Source organism: Zingiber officinale, chromosome 3B (genome assembly GCF_018446385.1).
Source record: "Zingiber officinale cultivar Zhangliang chromosome 3B, Zo_v1.1, whole genome shotgun sequence".
Lineage (NCBI taxonomy): Eukaryota > Viridiplantae > Streptophyta > Magnoliopsida > Zingiberales > Zingiberaceae > Zingiber > Zingiber officinale.
This window is the reverse complement of record NC_055991.1, coordinates 126,415,432-126,437,029: the sequence shown is the minus strand read 5'-3', so window position 1 is coordinate 126,437,029 and position 21,598 is coordinate 126,415,432. Positions and strand designations below refer to the sequence as shown.

The following is a 21,598-nucleotide window of genomic DNA, read 5'->3' as shown; positions in this document are numbered from 1 at the left end:
AATCCATATCCTGTCTTGCCTTTTGTAGTATCCATGAAAAGTGTGACAACTATCTGCTGTAAATCACTGAAAGCATGCCTGCCTTTTCCAAACATCCTGGCTACACTTGTATCTTTCATGGCCCAACCTTCTTCCATTGTATTGGTGTATTTCCAAATTTCCAGGAGAGCAAAAGCTAGGGTGATGTTCTAGTGTGGAGAAAGCAAAAGCTAGGATGATATTTTTGTTAAAACATGGTTGAGAACAAGGCTGGTACTAGAAAATTCAATCAATAGAGCTTTCAAGAAAAGGCCTTGAGGTTTGTATAGCATGCTGAGGGTCCAATCCCTTGCCACAATTTGCTTAAACAATGGAAGTGGAAAAGACGAGAATGAAAGAAGTGCATTCCATTAGTTTCGGCACGAAGGGAACTGCCTTTTTACTCGACAATATATTAAGAAAAAAGAGTTCTTTTTACAGTACAAATAAGAAGAGGTTCAAAAAGATAAATGAGAACAAAAAATAAAAACGTTTTTCTCGACACTAGTTTGGATTGTGTAGAAGAAGATTAAGATCAATCCAGGTAGATCAATATCTAGTAGATATTTTTTAGGATAGGCTTTAATATTCACAACAGCGTTTGGTGAACCATAGCTTTCATGACTTTGATTAATTGGAAACCACATGGCAGTCTCAAGGACATTTGATTAATTTAAGATTTCTTTTTCTTTTCCTTTTTTTTTATGGATGTGCGTTGACGTCCAGGAAATTGTATTTATTCCAATGGAAATGTGTCAATTCTAGCACTAGTGGACGGCTGCTTCCAACTTGGACTCCGTGGAAACGCCAATAACGTAACTGAAACGGAAAAAGCTAAAGAAAGCTGAAGAAGCTGTTCCGGAGATATTAGCAGCAATGAAGCCAACGAGTATATAGAGTATTGTAAGCAATGCCTTAGCAAGTTTTTGTGATATGGAAACATAAGCTTATAAGAGTGAAGCACAAGGTGCAAAGGCCTGGACCCTGGTGGCTAAGGATTTATGCATGCGAATGGAGAGCAATGTAAGCTTGGGTGCAAGGACAAGTGGTAAAAGGTGATTCGTTCGTCCCTAACATCTAGTTAGTTCGTCTCAAAATTAACACAAAAGAGATAAATCATGATAACTAGAGAAGTTAGTGCACAGTGGGAAGAGATATACAAGGATCAAAGAATTACGCCATGACTATCCCGAAATTCGAATCTACGCTCTCAAATGACAAGTTTTTATGCACTAATTACTCCAGCTAAGTCCGTAAAACCTTGGGTGCAAGGACAAGCCTAAAGATGAAGAGGTCAGATCCTCTCTCCGATCTCGAAAAATCTCCTATTTTTCTGTCTCATTTCATTATTATTAAAACTTACGAATGTATAGATTTCAGGATTGAATTATGAAAAATAATATACACAGATAAAATCTATAAAAAAATGAAAATAATAGGTCATAAAATTATGTGGGTATATCATTGCTCTTGAATTATAGTATTAAGTGTATAAAAGTTTTCAAATTGATTTTTTTTTTTTATGAAAAATGGCACAAGTAGGGACGAAACCAGGGGATCGATGAGGACGACTGACCCTTCTCAATTTATAAATATAAGAAATGTAAGAAGTATAAAAATCAAGGATGAAAAAGATACGAATGGGAGATAACGATATGGTTATCTTCCCTAAACATAAATATATATATTCCATCCACTCAATATCAAATTTTTAATTCAGAGACACAAGAATTTTATATACTTAATATTATAATTCAATTTCTAAAGAAATTTTAAAAGGTAAAATTTTATTGGCTGAATGGAAAATTTATAAAAAAAAATTAAAAAAAAACAAACTGAATGGAACAAAGACAGGGGATATTTTGGGACCGAAGATCCGATCACTGGTTGGGCACCTGTTGCAATCACGTCGAAGTGGGGCACTATATCACCCCAAAAAGCAATAAAGTGTAAGGCTATGATTACCAGAGAGGAAAAAATGGGAGGGAAAGGAGGAGAAGGAATGAGGGGGGATAAAAGCATGAGCTATACTAAAGATAAGAATTGATTCGTGGTACTCTTGGACGAGCATTCCGCTGTCTTGCGTTGATGAGCCTCAATGAGTTGTTGGGCCGCCGGTGCTACTGTTGTAGGCTATGCGGCCTACTATGATTCCCAGATTCAATACTCAAATCATATCAAATTTAAAATGAATTAAATTGTTAAAATAATTATTTAAATTTGGAGTGATTTTTTTCAACGATTATTTAAATGTTATCAAACTTAGACTTATTTAATTATTTAAAATTTTTATATTTTTATTTGAATGGTCACGAGTTTAATAATATAAATTTATTTATTTATTTATTTTGAGAATTTATTTGTCTATTTATAAATTTGATAATTTTTTAAAATAAACGTGCTTCATAAACATTCTGTGTAGACATTTGTTTTAGGAACCATTTATAATTTTTATTCATGACTATTCATTTAGTTTAATAACTTATTTAAATTTGTGAATTTAATTGATGTGATATATATTAAATAAATATAAATAAATTTATATTCATTCCCATACTAATTTACTCATAAACAATTAATTCATTTACAATACTATCTATAATGGAAACTACACATTTTCCTTTAAATAGAACTTATAATTAAGGAATACTGGACTTATTAGTCATCTGCCATAAATATTTCTTGATTTATAGTCAGTTGAAAACTTCCGTTGATTTAAGTTGTGCCCTTCATGGTAAACAATAGTTGGATTGTATTAGGACGGGCTTAGCCTATGCTATAGAGCAGTTCAACCCATATGTTGGGCTAAGCAGGACTCAACATACGTGTTAGGACTAATCCATATACTTAAAAATAAAAAATAAAATATATTTTCTTGAAAAATATAATAACGAACAATAATTATAATTATTATTATTTATTTTAATATTATTTAAAAATAGATTTGAGCCTAAGCCCGAGCTAACTCAGGTACGATTAAACTAAGCTCAGGCCTATGCTGGATGGCTGACCTAGAATCCCAGGATTTTTACACCCGCAGAACAAAAACTATATCGGTCGATTGAATCCGATTTATTTTATCCAGGGACGTCTCAAGATTCCTTGAGACCCTAGGCAAAAAAAAATTAAAAAACAAATTTTTTAATATATTATTAATTTTTTTTAACATTTTTCATTTAGATTTGAGACCGAAAATAATAATTTTAAAAAAATATTTTTAAAATTAATTATTAAAAAGAATTAAATATTATTTTTTTTAAAAATTAATTTTTGATATAAAATTTAGTTTCCTGACGGATATTTTGTTAATAATTTTATTTTTTATTAATAAAATTATTAAATTATTTAATCCTTTTAGTTAGAATGTTAAATAGACTTTATTAATTTTAATTTTAAAAAATTAATTTTTGTAAATATATTTTACTTTGTATTTTATGATAAAAAAATCTCTAATTTATATTATTATCAAGAAATAAAAAAAAAGAGCAAGGAAGAAATATTATCGGCAAAGGAAGAGAAGGACGTTCTCTGCGAGTATCATCGGTCAGGAGGGATAAACATGCAAAATCGTTGATGAAAAAAGAAAAGGGCACAATGCACTGATGAGCGAACTATTAGGATTTTTAAGAAATATTGAGGAGAAAAGAATTCATTAGGTTTTATAAGAATAATATTATTAATTGTAAAATAAAATGTGAATCGGAGTAATAATAACAAAAGAAAGAAATATGTCAATTTAAAAATGAATTATATTTAAGGCAGAATAAAATCTCATATAAAATTATGATAGACAACTAATGAGGAAATAAAGATAAGTGAATTAATTGAAAAGTGTCATTAATGAATTAATAAGACATTTATAATTAATTAATATTAATGATGCTAATTTAATTTTTTTAATATCTTTAATTAATTAATCAATGAGCTTCAATAAAATTGGAGCAGACATAGATCTTAATGGACTATGCCTTTTGAGCCGAGCCTGATTTTATCTCTCCATTTTACCTTCCTCTGTAGTAAACAAAGCGAAAGATAAATGAATTATTCTTCATCTATCTATTTATTCATCTGCTCATGCTTATCCATCGATTTTTTTTTTCATGCTTTGAAATATACAAACTCTTGTTGTTGTTACTTGGTCAGCTTTGTTGTGTAGCCAATATATTTAAGGTTGTTTTTGTTGGCGACCTCTAATGTATATAAATTTTTTATAATAATTGGTAGGATTATTTGATGAGAAAATTTATATTTTTTCATTCCCTAATCAAATATAATGAATATTAATTTATCTAATTATCCTTGATATTTTTAGATATAAAAATTTAAAAAAATATATAATTCTTTTTAAATTCAGCACATTAAATTAGAATTTAATATAATTTTTTTTATCAGATTGAACACTACATTTTTTCCACCCGATTGAATGAAAAATATACTAGATTTTTTTTAAATGATACTTAATTGGATGAAAAATATACTAGATTTTATTTAAATAGTGTTATATTTAGAAGGAATTATATGAAGTAAAAAAAAGTAGTGCTAAATTTGATAGAAAATATACTCAGTTGAATTTAATCGAAATTATACTTATTTTTTGACTTTTTGTATCTAAAAAATACGAGGGATAATTTTGATAGAAAATATATTCAATTTTAATTTAAAGTGCTGAATTTAAGAGGAATTATGCTTATTTTTGAACTTTTTGTATCTCAAAAAATATGAGGACAATTAGAAAGTCTTAAAATATGAGGGATAATTTTGATAAAAAATATACTCAATTTTAATTTAAAGTGCTGAATTTAAAAGAAATTATATTTATTTTTAAATTTTTTTACTTAAAAAATTTAAGGAATAATTAAATAATAATATTTATATAAGACGAAGTAAATAAAATTTTATATATATAGAATGAAAATAAAATTTTTTAATATGGGATAGAGGACAATATTGAGTGGCCTTGATACTGGCTCGTTGCCTAGTTAGGCCATGCATCGTGGTCATGCCCAATTTGGCCTGCCTTCCGTGCCGGGGCCATACGTGGCTCGGCTGGCACGACCAAGTCAACTCTGACCAAGTCGGAATGCGCAATTTGATCCAGCTGTCACCCCAATCTGCCGTCCAATTGTTCCCCGTCTCGTCTATCTCACCGTTCACAATTTTTGAAATTATTTTTTCTTCCCTCGGGTATATAATATATTCTATGCGGCTTTTTAATTCTTTTTTCATCAGCACCCCTCCTTATCCCACTCCCCACGGGCCACGGCGTTGAGGAAAGCCATGGCGACGGCGACGGCGACGGCGTCTCTCTCCTCCAGCGTCTTCTCCTCGCCTAAATCCCTTCTCCCCACCGCTGCCTCCTCGCTCTTTCCAAGAGCCCCAAGGTTTCGGCTCGTTCTCCAGTGCCCTCCACTCAGGGGCCTCTTCTCTTCGTCAACAGCAGTAGCTCCCGCCGCCGCCGACGACTGCCGTCTCCGCTTTTCCGCCGCATCCACCGCTGAAGCTTCCACATCATTATCCAGTTTGTACTTCTCAGATCCCCCTCAGTTGCCATCAAAAAGTTGGTCTTTTCGGTTTTGATTTTGTTTTCTTGTTTCCCTCCTATTGTAGAATGGGTCGATTTTGCGCAGCGGGTCTCCGGAGAGTGGGATGGCTTTGGAGCCGACTTCACTTCAGAGGGTGTTCCCGTCGAATTGCCAGAGAATGTTGTCCCGGACGCCTTCCGCGAGTGGGATGTCCAGGTGTTCGACTGGCAGACCCAGTGCCCAACTCTCGCTGATGAAAAAGGTTCTTTTTTGCTAACGTACAAGATGATCAGGCTTTTGCCGACTGTTGGATGCGAGGCCGACGCAGCCACGAGGTATAGCGTCGAGGAGAGGATTGTCGGTGGACCAGACAACCAGACCTCTGCTTTTGCATTTGATTCCAGCGGCTCTTTTGTAGCTGTTTGGGCTTTGGATGGACTGGGTGGACAGAAGATTATAGAATTGGAGCATTGCTTGGTGGATCCTCGGGATAAGGAGGTGAGGATGAGAGTGATTCAAGTGGTTAGAGTTGAGGAAGGGGCGATGAGGCTGGAGAAGATTAAGGTTTTCTTGGAGCACTGGGACGGCCCATTTAGGAATGGTGAGCTGATGGGTGGGTGCGCCATCGGAGAGACTGCATTCGCAGCTTCTGTGAAGGTGGATGTCTCTGAGGTTGTTGGGGTTTGGCATGGCATTACGGCTTCCATTGCTAGATTTCAGAGTGAGCAAAGGGTAAGTTTTTTTGTACCCAGTCTTTCTACTGTGTTTGTGCTTGAACCATGTAGATTGGCAATTGAGTTGCTCTGGTTTATGACTTGTTCCTCGAGTTTCAAATTTTGGTATATTATTCACCGTCATTTAGCTTGTTGCATGTGCTTTGAGGTTTTTAGTTTGGCAATTGTTTTTGAAACTAATGGTTCTCATGATCAGACCATCTAGCATGCATCTGCTCCATTATCAGAGTTGCCTTTTTGTCTTACAATTAGGATCAAAATTTGAATTCCCCTTTATCAATTTAGAGTAGTTTCTTCTCACAACTGACCACATCTATAAAGTTAACATTCTTTCTTCTTCCTCTGTTTCTCTTGCCGAGTGACCTTTATCCATTGCTTCCATTGAACTTGGTGTACTTGGTTGGGGAAATGGGAGAGGGAGGGAGAACCAATGGATCACAAATTGATTGGATAGATAGTAGCTCAGTCATATGCAATTTTGGGTGCTTATCAATCACTTTCGATTTTTGGGCGATTGGATAGATATAACTCTTCTTGCCATTCCATTACTTATCAACCACTTTAGATTTTTCATCAATAACACCAAATTTGAACTTTGTTTTTCAGGAGGCATTTCATGAACTTGTTGTGGATGCACCTACAGAATCTGTCAGAGATCAACGTGGCCTAGTTGCACTACCTAAGAACCTGTGGTCCTTGTCCGAAAGCAACAAAGATGGTGAAGCTTATTGGGAAGTTGGATGGTTGTTGGATCATGGAGAAGCCATAACATCAAGATGTGTTTTCCTTGACAATAGAATAATAAAGGCAAGTTTTTTTAGTTTTAATTTTTTTTACCGATTTGTTTTTTTCTTTATCTTTGATGCTAATATTGATCCTAGATTGGGTCTTTACTTTCGCAAATTGTTTTCTGTTACATGATGAACAAGGTGTTTATATCAAAGCTTGAATCGAGTTTTGTTATCTTTGGTATGTTTTTAGAAATTGTATTTGCCTGTTTGGAGTTTGGAATTTAAATCTTTACTATTGTAAACATTTGATTCTCTTCACCATAACATGAAGATGCTTTTTCCTTGACAATAGAACAATAAAGGCAAGTTTTTTGAGTTTTAACTTATTAAACTGATTTGTTTTCTTTTCATATCTTTGATGTCAATAATGATCCTAGTTTCTTATTACATGATGAAGAAGGTGTTTATATCAAAGCTTGAACCGAATTATGTGTTATCTTTGGTATGTTTTTAGAAATTGTGTTTCGGAATTTAAATCTTAGCATTGTAGCGTTTGATTCTCTTGATTTTCATCTTCAAAGTGTCATGTTCTTAATCTTTCAGACACTTCTTAAATACTTCCCTTTGGATAAATATGCTTCCTTGATTTGAATTTTCCTTGCAGGAGATAAATATTACTCGGCAAATTGCAGAATCGAAGAAGAAATAGGAAGGCCATGTGCATTGGAGAATATGCGATGTGTAAACAAAATAATCGTGTTTATGCACATTAAAATATCAAAGTGGATCTTCATTGGAAATAAATCGTTTTTTTAATATAATGTTTTATGGACTGGTATCTCGGTCCTTAATGAAAGAGCAGGGGAATAGTTCCAAGTGTAGAAAAGCGTTGCATCAGGTAACATGCATTCTTTAATTTGCTAGATGATATCTTGCACAGGACAATGCAATTCTGTCAAACTTTCGGACATCTTAGACTATGTGGGATTCAGGATAATCCCAACCGGCAGTTTTTTAATTAAAATATCGCAATGGATAATAATGTTGTGTCACGAATATCTATTTAATTGAAGAAGAAACATCATGAGCTTTAAGTTTTGTATTTTGTGATAGTTGTATATACTAATTGTTGATATTCTTCTATAATTTGCTGCAATTGTCCGATTGGTTATTTTATGAGTAAATTGGAGAAAAATAATTAAATACAACTTAGAATTTTGCATTTAATCTCCATTTCCAAAAATTTTTTGTTTCCAATCTCTAATTTTTTTTTGTTTCTACTCATTTTATGTAAAATTTTATTTACTTCAACTTCTTCTAAACATTATTATCTAATTATTTCTTGTATTTTTTTAAGTAAAATGTTTAAAAATAAGTATAATTTTTTTTTAAATTTAGCATTATAAATTAGAATTGATTATATTTTTTTATCAAATTGAGTATGATTTTTTTCTTGTTTAATATAATTTCTTCTAAATTTAACGTTATTTAAAAAAAATTTAGTATATTTTTCATCCAATTAATAATTATTTAAAGAGAATTTATTATATTTATCCAATTGAGGTGAAAAAAATCATGCTCAATTTGATAAAAAATAAATTAAATTTTAACTTAATATGTTAAATTTAAGAGAAATTATACTTATTTTTAGACTTTTATATCTAAAAAAATATAAAGGGTAATTAGATAAATTAATATCTATTATGTTTGATTAGGGATTAAAAGATTAAGTATTTTTTTCCACTTAATATAATTTCTTCTAAATTCAACATCATTTTAAAAAAATTTAATATATTTTATTTATTTTAAAAAAATTTAATATATTTTTTATCCAATTAAATATTATTTAAAGAGACAAACACATAAAATTTTAATTGTAATTAGGGAGTATATGCAAATTTCTTATTTTATTTTCAATATGAAAAGAAATATTAAAGGACAATCCTAAGTTTTAAATTATTTTTTGAATTTCATTAATCTCATTCTCTTTAATATGACAGCATAAACATCTTCAAATAAAAAACAAACTGTATCTTTAAATCAATATAAATTATTAATTAGATTCTATCTTAAAAGTGATCTCAAAAAGCAGCAAAGCCAAGTCATATTTTAGAAATTAAGTGATGCAGTGGATTTCCGATGGGAATCTCAGGTGTTAAGCACATCCGTTTGCCAACCTCCCTTTGTGAGAGTAACACATTGATTCACAAATACGATAATTACTAGGAAAGTCGAATATGAGAATTAATGTTAAATCACAACATAAAAGTCACCAAAGCACAGCAGAATAGGAACAAACCTTTCAAATTAGCTAGCATATGTATATCTCAAAATTGAAATACAATTTTCCCTAAGCAACATGGCTGAAACAGTTACACTATTGCTGATTGACTGGCAAATCTACAAGCTGATACAATAATGAAACATAAATTTGTAAAACAAACTAATGATTAAATATTAAAATTGAGATGATACATACATCAGAATTCTTTAACAAAAGGCAAATAGGATACCAGTTTTTCATGACTTTTGATAAGATTAAAAGGGCAGCCTGGTGCACGAAGCTCCCGTCATATGGGATCCCGGAGAAGGATCCATTGTACGCAACCTTACCCTGCTTTTTGCAAGAGGCTGCTTCCAAAATTCCAACCCGTGACCTTTTGGTCACATGACAACAACTTTATCGTTGCGCCAAGACTCCCCTTCACCTTCGATAAGATTAGCTTGATAAATTCACTATGCTATCGTGGACATTTGCAATAAGAGGAAACTGCTTGAAGATCATCAGGATGATTAGGGTTCATGTTTGTGTTCATCATTATTCACTTAAACAACGAAGATAATTGTGGGTGATTGTGTGACTGCACATGCTCAATTTGGCTCTGTCCAACGGACGACTTGCTGTTCATTGTCTCCATGATAATTTTCCCAAGCACAAATCTAATTTCATCAGCATTCCCTTTCTTAAGCAGCTCATAATTGATCTGACATCCTTCTCTTTTGTTATTATATGATTTTATCTTACTTTCCAGGACGTCAAACAGTGTGGCGACATCCTTCCCCATCCTCTTAGAGGTAATTAACTGCAATGAAGAATTGCTGAGATCCAGGACAGTCTGAAAGTTCAATGCATCATGTCTGATAAACAATGAATAATAAAGCAACTTGTTTAAGCTAGAAAACTAATTATGTTACATAGCACTTGGGTATTATGGGTAAAAATAGAATCCAACACAGAAAATTGTCCAAATGATTGAAGCATGGATGTTTTTGTTCGTAACTCTATTGTAAAGAATGATTCCTAAATCTGTTCAGAATGCCAGAATGTTTAGCTACATTGTAATTTGGAAAGATTGACATTGTGAAGCAAGTGGAAGTCTGGAACATACATAATATATAAGTGACATGACATTGAACAACAACGAAGATAATTTCTTCAATTGTACAAAAGAACTATCAGTAATTAGTGAGCAGAAAATGCACCAGTTATAATACAAACTCCACAAGATTCACATACAGACCCTACAATAAGATAGAACTCTGCATAGGCAGTAGAAAGCTACAACCTAATTTGGCAAAATCACTTAAGGCCTCCTTTGTTTGGAGAGAAATGGAAGAAAAAAACTGTAGAAAGCTATGTTGCATGGACTCAGATGCAAGTAGCCAACATGGGTGTGGATCCAAGTGCACAACACAACTATTAAAAAAAAAAAAATCTTACACGTGATTAATGGGAATATTGGGCGCCCAATTGGAGTGTCAGTGTCCTAGTACCAACATCCGATAGAGTACAGAAGGTATAAGATGAAATGTCAAGTATTTAAGGTAGAAAGTATACAAAAGTAAGTTAAACTCGGTATGAAAATAATTGACCTCTCCGTTGTCTTTATTTTCTTTCACGTAAAAACAGATTTTAGAAGGAAAAAGCATGTTTAATGACTGAAGAATACATTTCAACTGACAGTAAGCTAAGTCCACTTACCATTCGTGAAGATGGTGGATTCCCATATCTGCCCAGTGATTTCTCAAGAGCATCTATGCTTGTCAAAGAATTTACAGAAGTTTTAATCAACGAAGCTAGATGAGAGACTTCTTCCAAGATTTCCTCATCAGATTTGGGGTTTATTGATGCATGAATTTCTGGAATAAATTGAACATGATGAACCCTCTCATTTTGTTTTGCAATTTCTATGGCATTATTCCAAGTGCCCCTGTATAGGATAGTAGAAAATGTCCAAACTACAAGAGAATCTTGAGGATTTTCTACTAGTGCAAGATGAAATGCCATTATTGCTGACCTGTAATAGTTGCAACAAAATATGAATAATCAAAATATTAAGTAATTCTGAGGAAACATTACAGAAACAAACACCAAGGGCAAAGGAAAAGACAATTACACAGCATATTCTCAAAAGATGAAAGTTGAATAAAATAGGAAGAGGAAATTTAACAGAAACAATATTTATCTTAAAATTGCTGTAGGACTAGGCATGTGCAAAGACTAATTCAACAGACAGAAACAAGTTTGCGCATGCTAAAAAATAACATGGTAACCATGTGACCAAGTCCAAGAGTAGCACCGCTAAATGATTTGCATAAGACAGAGTTAATAGTACACACACCAATTCAACCAAACTTAAGCATCCATCGTGAGTTTATTCAGGGTTTATATTTTTAAGATGCTTGCCTGGTTTTCAACAAAACCATGATTTCTAATCATTTAGCCATTTTTGATCTCCAGACTAGATCGTATTAATAACTTTCTACGCTGTGATTACACAAACTGGATCAAGACAAATAGAAAAAGTAGAATTTAGGCCATTTTTTGTGTTATAAGAACCAAGTGTTCTTGTAAATTCAAGTGAGTTAAAAAACTACAGGATGCTGCAATACAATATTTTGAGAAGCAGTTCTTTCTTTTTATTTTGAACGGCTACTCATGATATACGATTGCAAACTTTCATAATGAAAAACTGCAGTTTAAGTTGCAAGTAATCAGGAAAACCTGAAATGTTGTCAGATTCTTACCACAATTTGCCATTAGCTGGCCGGTCCGTAGAAAAGTATTTATCAGCAGTAGAAAATAATTTCTGCACGACACAAAATTCAGAGCCATTACAACAGAGTAATTGACATGCATTATGAACCATTAAAATGAAACTCCGCAAAACACTGAATGTTAGTATGCATGAATCTGATAATATATGTTGCCAGAACTAGCCATAAGACTTCCTACTTGAGATTTATAAATGGATGTTATAGCCAAAAGATACCTGATAAAACAATAGTCAGAAATTGTTACCATGATGTGGATTTTTTTTTGAATCTCAGAAATAACCCATGGTCAGATTTTGATTATCTTGTATTCAGACATTATGTAATTGTCAAATCATAACCTAAATAATAACATTACTGGTTCAATAATTGACTGGACAACATGTTGAACAGCAAGAGTTCCTTTCTCTGGGTCTGCTGCTATTGATGCGCACATTGTTACTGCTATTGATGTGTCCGCTGTCATTGATATGAAGGTAGGCGAGAATCTCACATCCAACTCTAGAGAAGCAAAGGACAGAGTAGAGTCATCTTATCTTGACTACATACTAGAAGTCAGAACTCTTGCCGATGCAAGAAATAGCAATCTTTTATGCCCATATACTTTATCACTGCACTCCAGAGGTGTATAGCAAGGCCACGTTTAACAAACATAGGATCATTATAATTGACTTCGCCACCATAGAACTCAACAGCGACACCTACTTGTTCAACACTATACTTTATTCTTCTAAAAGGAACATCAGCTCTCACAATTCCATCTCCATCCACCAAAACCACCGGAAATGTTTCAAAAAATAGTAGGCAACAAAAAGCTCACGCCTTTTGGGCTTCCCCTAAGAAGAAAAAATTGTCATTGAGAAAGCAAAGAACCCCTCTTTACCTAACTTATGTGAATATGAGTACGAAGAGTCTCAATTAAAAACCATATCCATTTGTCCTCCAATTCACAAAATCTATCTCTTCTGGACGTTCACTTTTTTTAACCGCTCAAGGCTGAGTTCTTCCCTCAAACCATTCCAATCAAATTCTGATAGCATGTTCTTGTCCTCAGAATCAAAAGCAAACCATTCCTCAGGATGCCAAAGAACACCTTGAGAATACTGTTCGCCTCTCGTGTGACAAAAAGTCATCAGGAATTGAAATGCATCAAGCTCACAATACAGAGAAGTATAGACACTTTTCTGGTCTAAGTAAATGAGATGAGCTTTGCCTTCCTCCCATTATACTTCTTTATGGAGGGAACTAGTAATGAATGTTAACTGAGCCAAGCTTAAAGCCTATTGGCTTAAGATTCATTAGAAAGAACAGGAGTTTTTTCAAGATAAATTTGAGCTGTTGATTCAAGAGAAAACAAGCAGGGACCAGAACCAAACATACAACTATACCTGTTTCAAAATAGCATATGTATCTATCACTTCCTCCATGTCTCCTTGTCCCTCTTCACCTCCTACACCTGGCATGTTGTCAATCTAGTCCAACTACTCTCGATCATGATTCCTACCAATGGTTTAATCTAAGGATTGCAGTATCGTTCCATGCAAGGTTCAAAACATTGTTTCATGCTAGACTTTCTATCCCCGGGTGGAATGGTATGGTTTGGGCACTGTGTTGTGCTGACACTCAGCACATTTCAGCACGCATCAATTTGCTTAGATGTATTTAAATAAGTTTCACTTCACTCTTTAATCCCCTTCCACAATTTATTTTTTGAAAAAAACGAAAAATGAAGAATGATGTACTTGGTTAACATTGTTAGAAAATCAGACTTTTTCTCATCTTTTCACTTTCTCTAGTAATTCCTCAACAATCATCATCATGTTATCTCATTAAAAAGACAGTTGTTTGTTTTGCCTAATAATAACGAGCTATATTTTCCAACTATGTAGGTTCATATTTGCATATTCATATAACAAGGATGACAATAGGGTATGATGGAGTGGATTTTTGAGGCAAGGTAGAATAGGATAGGACCTAAGTTGAAATCTTCTTCACACTCTTCTCTACTTTTTTTAGAGTTGGGTTTAGAACGAGGCAACAATTTTTATTTTTTTTAAATACATATAATTTCTATAATATATACTATAAATTAGCCTGCATAGGGTTGAGAAGAGCAAATAAAAATGGATCTCATACCTACCCCACCCTATATAACCGAGTTATTTTATATCCTATTCCAATCCCGTTTACATATCAAGGCACAACGGGTAATTGGGGCGAGGTGGAGGTCTTGATCAAGGTAAGGCAAATTGTCATCCCAATCTGATAAGAATATATGAATATGGTTCATATTCATGTCAAGTCGAGATCAAACTAGCAATGCTAGCAATCTAATAGTACTATTAGCAAAAATAGTAGAACCAATTGACACAAGAAATGACATTGTAAATCTTTTTTATTCTTCTATAAATATCAAAATATTCTATATAAATTTATTAAAAAAACAAAAACCAATATACAATAAAAATTTATATATCATAAAACATGTTTCAATACTAATATTCACTCTGAATAGCATCATAAAACATAATAACAATAAACAAATCCATCTTTACAAAGCATAATGTGTATAAACCATGAAGAAAGATCCCAAACAAACAATAAATTTGAATTAACCTAAGATGTCTAGGCCTAAGATGGGTAATATATAAATCATTTAAAGTTATATTTTAATGGATTAATTAATTATCTAGCACAACCTTTACCATTTGTTTTAAATCTAGCACAATATTTAAAATGTTTTAAATCTAGCACAATATTTAAAATGTTTTAAATCTAACACAATGTTCTATTTTTATTTCAAATATAACCAGCACTAACTTTCCATACATAATATTATTTTCCTGTTAAATGATGAAGTGGCAAAATAACATATTGGTACCCACTTTTAATGAATGCCAAAGTGGACGATGGAGAGTTGGATACTTGGATTATTAAAAAAAAGTTGATGATGGAAACACAATCCCTTTGTAGATCTAATTTGATAATTTTGAATACCAAAGATAAAATCTCTTTTTCTGATGTGGCGCACGTCTCTGCTATCCATGTTGGAGTTGATCAAACTTGGATTGAGCTAGATTAATTAATTCTATTTTAATTATGCAACACAGTTTCCATGCTTCCCTAAACACTCCATTATAATTAATTCAATTTGCTTACGTTGTGGATACCATAAATCATCTCGCAAGCGTATATAATATTTTACTCTTATTGTATTAATTGTCGGGGCTACACCCAATTGCTCACAAATAATATTTCTTTTATTTCAATATCTAATATTTAAAGCATTAATTTTTGAATGTGGTGCTCTTTTCTGTACAACACTTTATCCCATAAAACCTTCCAGATAGCATTGATTACAACAAAGGATTACCTTCTTAAACAAATTCAAATACTTAATATTCAGGGAATAGTTTCAAGTGTAGATCAACATTGATCAGCACAGTTGATATTGTTTGAGCAATACAATGTTGACACATATAAATATTTGTGTCATCTGTGCTGAACAATTTAGTAGCATTGATCAATACATGGTCCCGACACAATCAAGAACCAACTGAGATAAAAAAAATATTCTCAATCCATGACTCATCCTTCAATTTCATTTGTTAGCCAGGAAGAGGAGATGAAACACTAATAAAGAGGATAAGAAGGGAAGCACCAAACAGAACACCACTAGTTACAAGGAGTGACATTGTCATCGGAGAAACTTAGATGTGTTCACAATTTGTACTACTACATGCCACGGTACCAATTGTGACAATTGTAATCTTAGTAGTTAACCAAAAAATATTCATGGATATGTGGAGAAGCTGATTTCAATAACATTATTTAATCTGCCCTTGAAAATTTATAGAGCTGACTCACTGGGATACTATAAGAACCTATGCAAAGTACAATCATTAATAAAGAAGTATTTTTGTAACGAGTTAATTGAAGGAATTACAAATTAAAACACATTTAAGTTAATCACAAAAAGCAAACATTCTTCAAAATGTGTCGAAGAATGCAAAGTGTAGGCACAACACACTTTGTTTTTGATAATCCAAGTGTCCGAGCTTTGCCTAACTAATCTTGCAGGTAGACAACCTTCCCTGGTTTGTCTACTGGGTAAATTTGAAGCACAGATTATGCACACTCAAAAGTTGACCTCTAGAATATTCATCCCATTTGGGATTCGAACTCTTGTCCTCTTATTGCTACCATTGCACCTCACCCATGAGGGTAGACACAATGCACTTTTGAAACCATACCATCTTGGTAGGAGACCAAATCTTTAGCATGAGATGATACTTTAGGGTTATTTTACATATGCAAGTTAATACTATGTTGCTGAAATAAAGAAATCTAGAGGGTCATAATCAAGCGGCTAGGAAGCCAAATTACAGAAGCTCACATCCTTAACAAAAGCCCAAGCTAGAACTTAATACTTAATCAGTTTGATTACCATGAATGATCCACAAGGGAAGCGCAATAGCTGAAAAGAACTAGGAAGATTGGTTAGGATAGAATCTCACCATGAGCATGTTAAAATCATGACCAACCTTTTTCCTTCTTTGATCAGCTAGATATGTTGCCTGGAACTCAAATCTTGCTTAGAACAATTATTATTTCTCTAGTATTCATGCTTCAAACATACTCAAATCAGCTGGAATGCCACTCACCTGAATGGGTAATAGGATATCAAGAAGTTTGAATTTTTGAAGTGCATATATAGAGGACTCAGCTGCACCATAGGCTAACATAAAATTCATTTCCAATTGCAGCCTTGCCTGCATAAAATATATTAAGATGTCTTTCTAGGAAAAGTTGAAATAACAGGAGCAATTTTTTTCTCAATTTACAGCATTAAGACTCAGTATGGACGAAGAAAAATCCCGTATAGCAGAGGCAGTCTCCCTAGAAAATTGAAAACCAAGCCGAGCCGCAATTCGTAAGCCACGCAAGATTCTTGCTGCTTGCATAAAACTGGTCCTTTTAAGTGACTATCAAGCTGAGAAACTACTAAATTAAAAACTTGAACATTATAACACAAAACCCTACCACAATCTTCTTCAAATGATAAACCTGCAGGAATTACTGTACGAACCTGGTATCAAGTACACAAAGGATACAGGAGCTATGAGTATCTAACTTAGAAGCACTTGCATTTTCAGATAGATAAAAATTTCACCTTTGATATTCTCAAATCCTTGAGGCCACTAACATAATCATAGATACATTGCCGAATGGGGTCAAAGAATAAACTGTCAATGAAAAGGAGAACTATGAGAATAATTAATCATAATGAGTTTAATTGTCATCCTGCATGAGAAACTTTTGTGCTGGTGAACTCAATACTAAAGTCAGGGTGACCTGTGCTCTTATGATTAAACTACTTAGAAAAACACAGTTACCAATTAATCGTGAAATCACGCCTTAGGCAATTTTTCCAGCGGATGTAGTCCTTGACAGTACACCTATTGGGAATTTGAGAAGGAGCATCTTCGCCATTTTTCACATTGTCATCATCTGTTTTAAAGGTAGAAACCTGCCCATCATATTCCAAATGCGCATTAATACATTTGAAAATAAATTATAAAAGAGAGTGAATTAGAAACATTATTAGGAAGCATGTAACAACCTCAACAATGGAGCCTTTAAGATGAACATGGCATATTGGATAACGACGCCCAACAATTAAACAACGCCGAAATTGTTTTTTCACCTTCATGAGGACATTAACCAAATACAATAAGAAAGAAAGAAAAGAGTACCAAGAAATTCACTGGAAACATAGAAGAATGAAGCTGCACCTGCTTAAGAGTGGCATCGGTTATCACATCAAAGTCTTTTGGGGTTCTTTTCAAACACAAGTCTCTCACACACCCTCCAACAAGATAAGCATCATATCCTGTGTATTATGAGCCCACATAACATTACAACCTTCATTTGATAGCCTCAGTGTTGTTAGAGGCGCGAGGCGCACCGAGGTGCAAAAGGACTCCTAGAGCCCAAGGCGCGAGGCGCGCCCGAGGCGCGCGCCTCTTGAACATGAGGGTGATTACAAAACTATTGACACAGCCAAAAAACACCCTTGTATGAGTCTAAAAGGCAATTATGTTGTTCTATCAACTACTTGGTCAACTACTGACCAAATTGGAAGCTTTTCAATTAAGGTCATCAAATATAGAAGTTCATCCATAGGCTGAAAGCAATAGAAGAAGAGCAAAATGAAGGCATTTCATAAAACTCTCACAAAGCCAGAATAGAATGTGGGGGGAAATAATCCTTGAGAAGCGGCGTTGACAATTGCCTCAAGCTCCTAGAAAATACCATTCCATCGGATTAACAATTAAGGCAACATGCTAGGAAGCATAGCAAAGATCTATTGCCACTTCAATCGGTTAAGGTACATTAGGATTGCTCTAGAGAGTGAACAATATCCATCAAGGCTGCAACATACACCAGGGAGAGTTGCAAGTTTTTTCTATAATTCTATCTATGTTAGGCCACCCTCTTAAAAAGGTAACAGGACTTCTGTCCCATCTATGCCTGGATATTCTATCTATGTCCTCACAGTCCATTACGATGGAAGCATTGTGATTGGGCAAAGATGCATGATTTATATGGTTAGCTTTCTATAAAATGCCACATCTCCTATAAAGGAAACCTATATGGATACATACTAAAAGTTTTTACCAAGCCAAACCACAAAAAGATAGATATGAATTGTAATAAGCACCATGGAAACTGAACTTGTGCTTAGGAGGAGAATCATATAACCTACCACAATTAATTAGTAGATATACATAGAGGAAGTCATTTAGCATGTCGTAGAAGAACTAGGCATTAACCTGCTAAGTTGCTTATCTGAAATTTTGTTGCTATCATGCAAGAAAGAGATGTCTTTACCAGACCCTCTTGGTTGTCATCAGTCACTTTATTTTTCCACAAAGTGATTGCTTAGGGAACTTAGCTTATGATCTCAAGAATGCGCTTGAACAAGGTCTTCTATACTATAACCATGGCTATATAGATGAAGATTTGGCATCTCTCCCATGAAAAGGAACACATCAAGATATTATTGATGCAACATGAGGATTCCAAATTAATACAACATCCAAATCAAAACAAACTCAATTCAAAGAAATTGATGAAGCAAAGAATAATTGTCTCACGCACAAAAAAAAAGTCATCCCGCAAAAATTAAACAACGAGGATTCTATAATTTGAAAGATATTGAAATTACATCTATCTAATAGACCTCGACCTAAAGAAACTAGGAAAACAAATACTTCCTTAAAAACTCATTTTTCTAAAGAGGAGAGCCAAAATTAATCCTCACATATGAAAAATTAAAAATAAAACTAACTGCCTTATTTGCATTAATTGTGTTCTTCTTGGAGGAACACAAATATCTCAAAAAAGTAAGATAAATTGTTGTGGCCTTGTTGAATGTGGAGGCAAAGTATAATGTTACCATGCTTAGTACATGTGAGCTTATAGCTTAAATCACTAAATGATTGAGCTATGTAATGTTATAAGTAATTCAAATATTGTGACAACTAATTTTTCATACACATTGCTTCTAATCGTATGTTTCATGAAAAGACAAAACATATTGAAATTGATCATCATTTTGTCAGAGCAAGGTGTAACATAAGGAGATTCTCGCCTTTTATTATTAGTTCTAATGATCAACTAGTTGATTCAGTCACTAAGTCTTTGAGAAGTCCCAAAAATGAGCATATTTGTAAAAAGCTAAGATGCTACAATGGGGGGAGGCATTGAGGATCAAATTGTAAATAGTACAGGGCTCAGTTATAGATATATTTAAGGAGAGGGATATTGATGTAAAAACAACAACAATAATAATCTATATCAGGCAGAGGGGACTACCTAGGGAGAAGAACCCTAATAATTTTCCTCATTACAAAATATATAAAATCAACTTACAAAAAAAATCAACTTGTAAGAAAATGGAAAGACAACATATGTAAACCTGCTTTCTGAAGAATATTCAGGACAGTCCACGCAAAAGATGGTACAGCTGACCGCTCAATACCAATAACCCTCGAGTCAATAGTCCTCCAAGATAAAGGATCAAAGGAAGAACCTACTTAATCAAAAACTCAAATATCTTAAAAGCCAAAAAAAAATCAAAAGGTCGTTCTACAAGATATCAAACTGCAGTATTCACAATAAAATAACGCGTTTGCATTTCTGGAATATCCACATCATATCAATTTCATGAAAGAATAGAAAGCAGAATGATATTTGACATAGTGTCCTTCTTCTTTAAGAAAAACAAAAACACATCCAAAAAGTATAGATTCCATAAACTGAAGTAGAACTTTGAAAGATGAGTTTCCATCCAAACTACGTTTTTTTTAACCCAACCTCGGGTTCCTAGGACTCTCTCTCAGGACACAAAAATTTGGAAGACGCGCAACGGTGAAACCTCATGCTAATAGAGCCCAATGGAATGACAAAACAATACTTATGAAGACCTACCGAAAGGATGATTCTCTAACCTTGTCATCTCGAAGAAAGCGTAACATAGTGGCCAATTTAAGAAAGAAGTCGTTAGCCCTTATATTTTGTGTGCATGAACAAAAAAATAAGCAAATGTCAAATTAAAATCAACAACCCAACAAACCTGTTTGGCCGGGCGGAAGAATAGAATCGACTGGTACCTTCTCTCCCCGATGACAACTGCATCACCTCTAAAAAAGAGAGACAACCACAAAGTAGTGTAGCGCGCGAAATAGAGCTGTATGAACACAGGACACAGAGGAGAAAGGGAGGAGCGCAAAAAACGGAATAGGAAGAGCGAAGAAAGAGACCTGGAGAGAAGAGAAGTGAGTGAGACGAGGAGAGGGGAGGAGAGAGAGTAGTGGGTTCGCTGGGAAATTGCCAGCAGCCGACACCAGCTCCAGTAAGCAACCAACCAGACCAGGGAAAGGTTGCAAGATATTTGTAGATCAAGCGAATATTTGAAATATAGGTAAACAAGTTTAATTTCATATTTGGGCTTGTAACAGGCTTGCCCAAGGGGGAGTTAAGTTTTTAATTGAGTTTAATTTTTGTAAATTATTAAAGTAAATTATTAATAATAAAATTTAGATCGATATATGCAAAACTAAAACAAATATTATAGCATGAATATTTAGCAAATTTATAAGCAAATTTTTTTATATTTTTTATTTTAAATTTATTTAAAATTTATATACCTGATTTTTAAAATAGCAAAAAAATTGAGGGGCATTTTGGGGGAATTAAAACTTGTGTGGGAAGTTTTCCTTCCATCATTGTTACTGAGAAGAACTGTCCTATAACGACCCGCCCTCTTCTTTGGCCTCCTCCCCCCTGACTTCAAGCTAAAGGCTTTGACAACGGACAAAAAAGGACAAATCCACCCCAGAACAAAAACTGATTGATCATCGATTACCAAGACCAAAAGATCGTCGTCATCGTCCATCCAAAGATTTTGTCCATTGCTCTTTTCCAGTTCCCAGCTCCTGGCCCTGCCGGCTGCTTCATGCCCGTGGGATCC

The 21,598-nt window shown here is 33.8% G+C and overlaps 2 protein-coding genes across 2 annotated transcripts; one reads left to right on the top strand and one right to left on the bottom strand.

Moving 5' to 3' along the window:
* The first annotated feature begins 5,241 nt into the window (after positions 1–5,241).
* LOC121967620 lies at positions 5,242–7,823 on the top strand. The gene is made up of 4 exons (XM_042517950.1): positions 5,242–5,536; positions 5,626–6,272; positions 6,881–7,081; positions 7,670–7,823. Exons 1-4 carry the CDS (start codon positions 5,296–5,298, stop codon positions 7,712–7,714), a joined length of 1,134 nt encoding a protein of 377 aa, XP_042373884.1. The 5' UTR covers positions 5,242–5,295; the 3' UTR covers positions 7,715–7,823.
* Positions 7,824–9,435: 1,612 nt separating this feature from the next.
* Positions 9,436–21,585, bottom strand: LOC122055209 (poly(A) polymerase I-like). Its single transcript, XM_042616585.1, has 14 exons — positions 21,494–21,585; positions 20,702–20,757; positions 20,045–20,158; positions 17,856–17,953; positions 17,684–17,767; positions 17,457–17,590; positions 17,234–17,306; positions 17,104–17,149; positions 16,905–17,014; positions 16,725–16,832; positions 16,578–16,637; positions 12,034–12,095; positions 10,988–11,303; positions 9,436–10,121 (listed from the first exon to the last, which is right to left on the bottom strand). Exons 1-14 carry the CDS (start codon positions 21,583–21,585, stop codon positions 9,828–9,830), a joined length of 1,647 nt encoding a protein of 548 aa, XP_042472519.1. The 3' UTR covers positions 9,436–9,827.
* Between the last annotated feature and the right edge of the window lie 13 nt (positions 21,586–21,598).

Excerpts from the sequence above, each read along its gene's own strand:
- LOC121967620 (XM_042517950.1), top strand. The coding sequence starts at position 5,296 with ATGGCGACGGCGACGGCGACGGCGTCTCTCTCCTCCAGCGTCTTCTCC. Across the intron at positions 5,537-5,625 it reads AGCTTCCACATCATTATCCA|AATGGGTCGATTTTGCGCAG; the intron begins GTTTGTACTTCT and ends CTCCTATTGTAG. Across the intron at positions 6,273-6,880 it reads GATTTCAGAGTGAGCAAAGG|GAGGCATTTCATGAACTTGT; the intron begins GTAAGTTTTTTT and ends TTTGTTTTTCAG.
- LOC122055209 (XM_042616585.1), bottom strand. The coding sequence starts at position 21,585 with ATGAAGCAGCCGGCAGGGCCAGGAGCTGGGAACTGGAAAAGAGCAATG. Across the intron at positions 17,307-17,456 it reads CGTGATTTCACGATTAATTG|TTTATTCTTTGACCCCATTC; the intron begins GTAACTGTGTTT and ends TTTCATTGACAG. Across the intron at positions 17,015-17,103 it reads ATCATTTGAAGAAGATTGTG|CAAGAATCTTGCGTGGCTTA; the intron begins GTAGGGTTTTGT and ends TTATGCAAGCAG.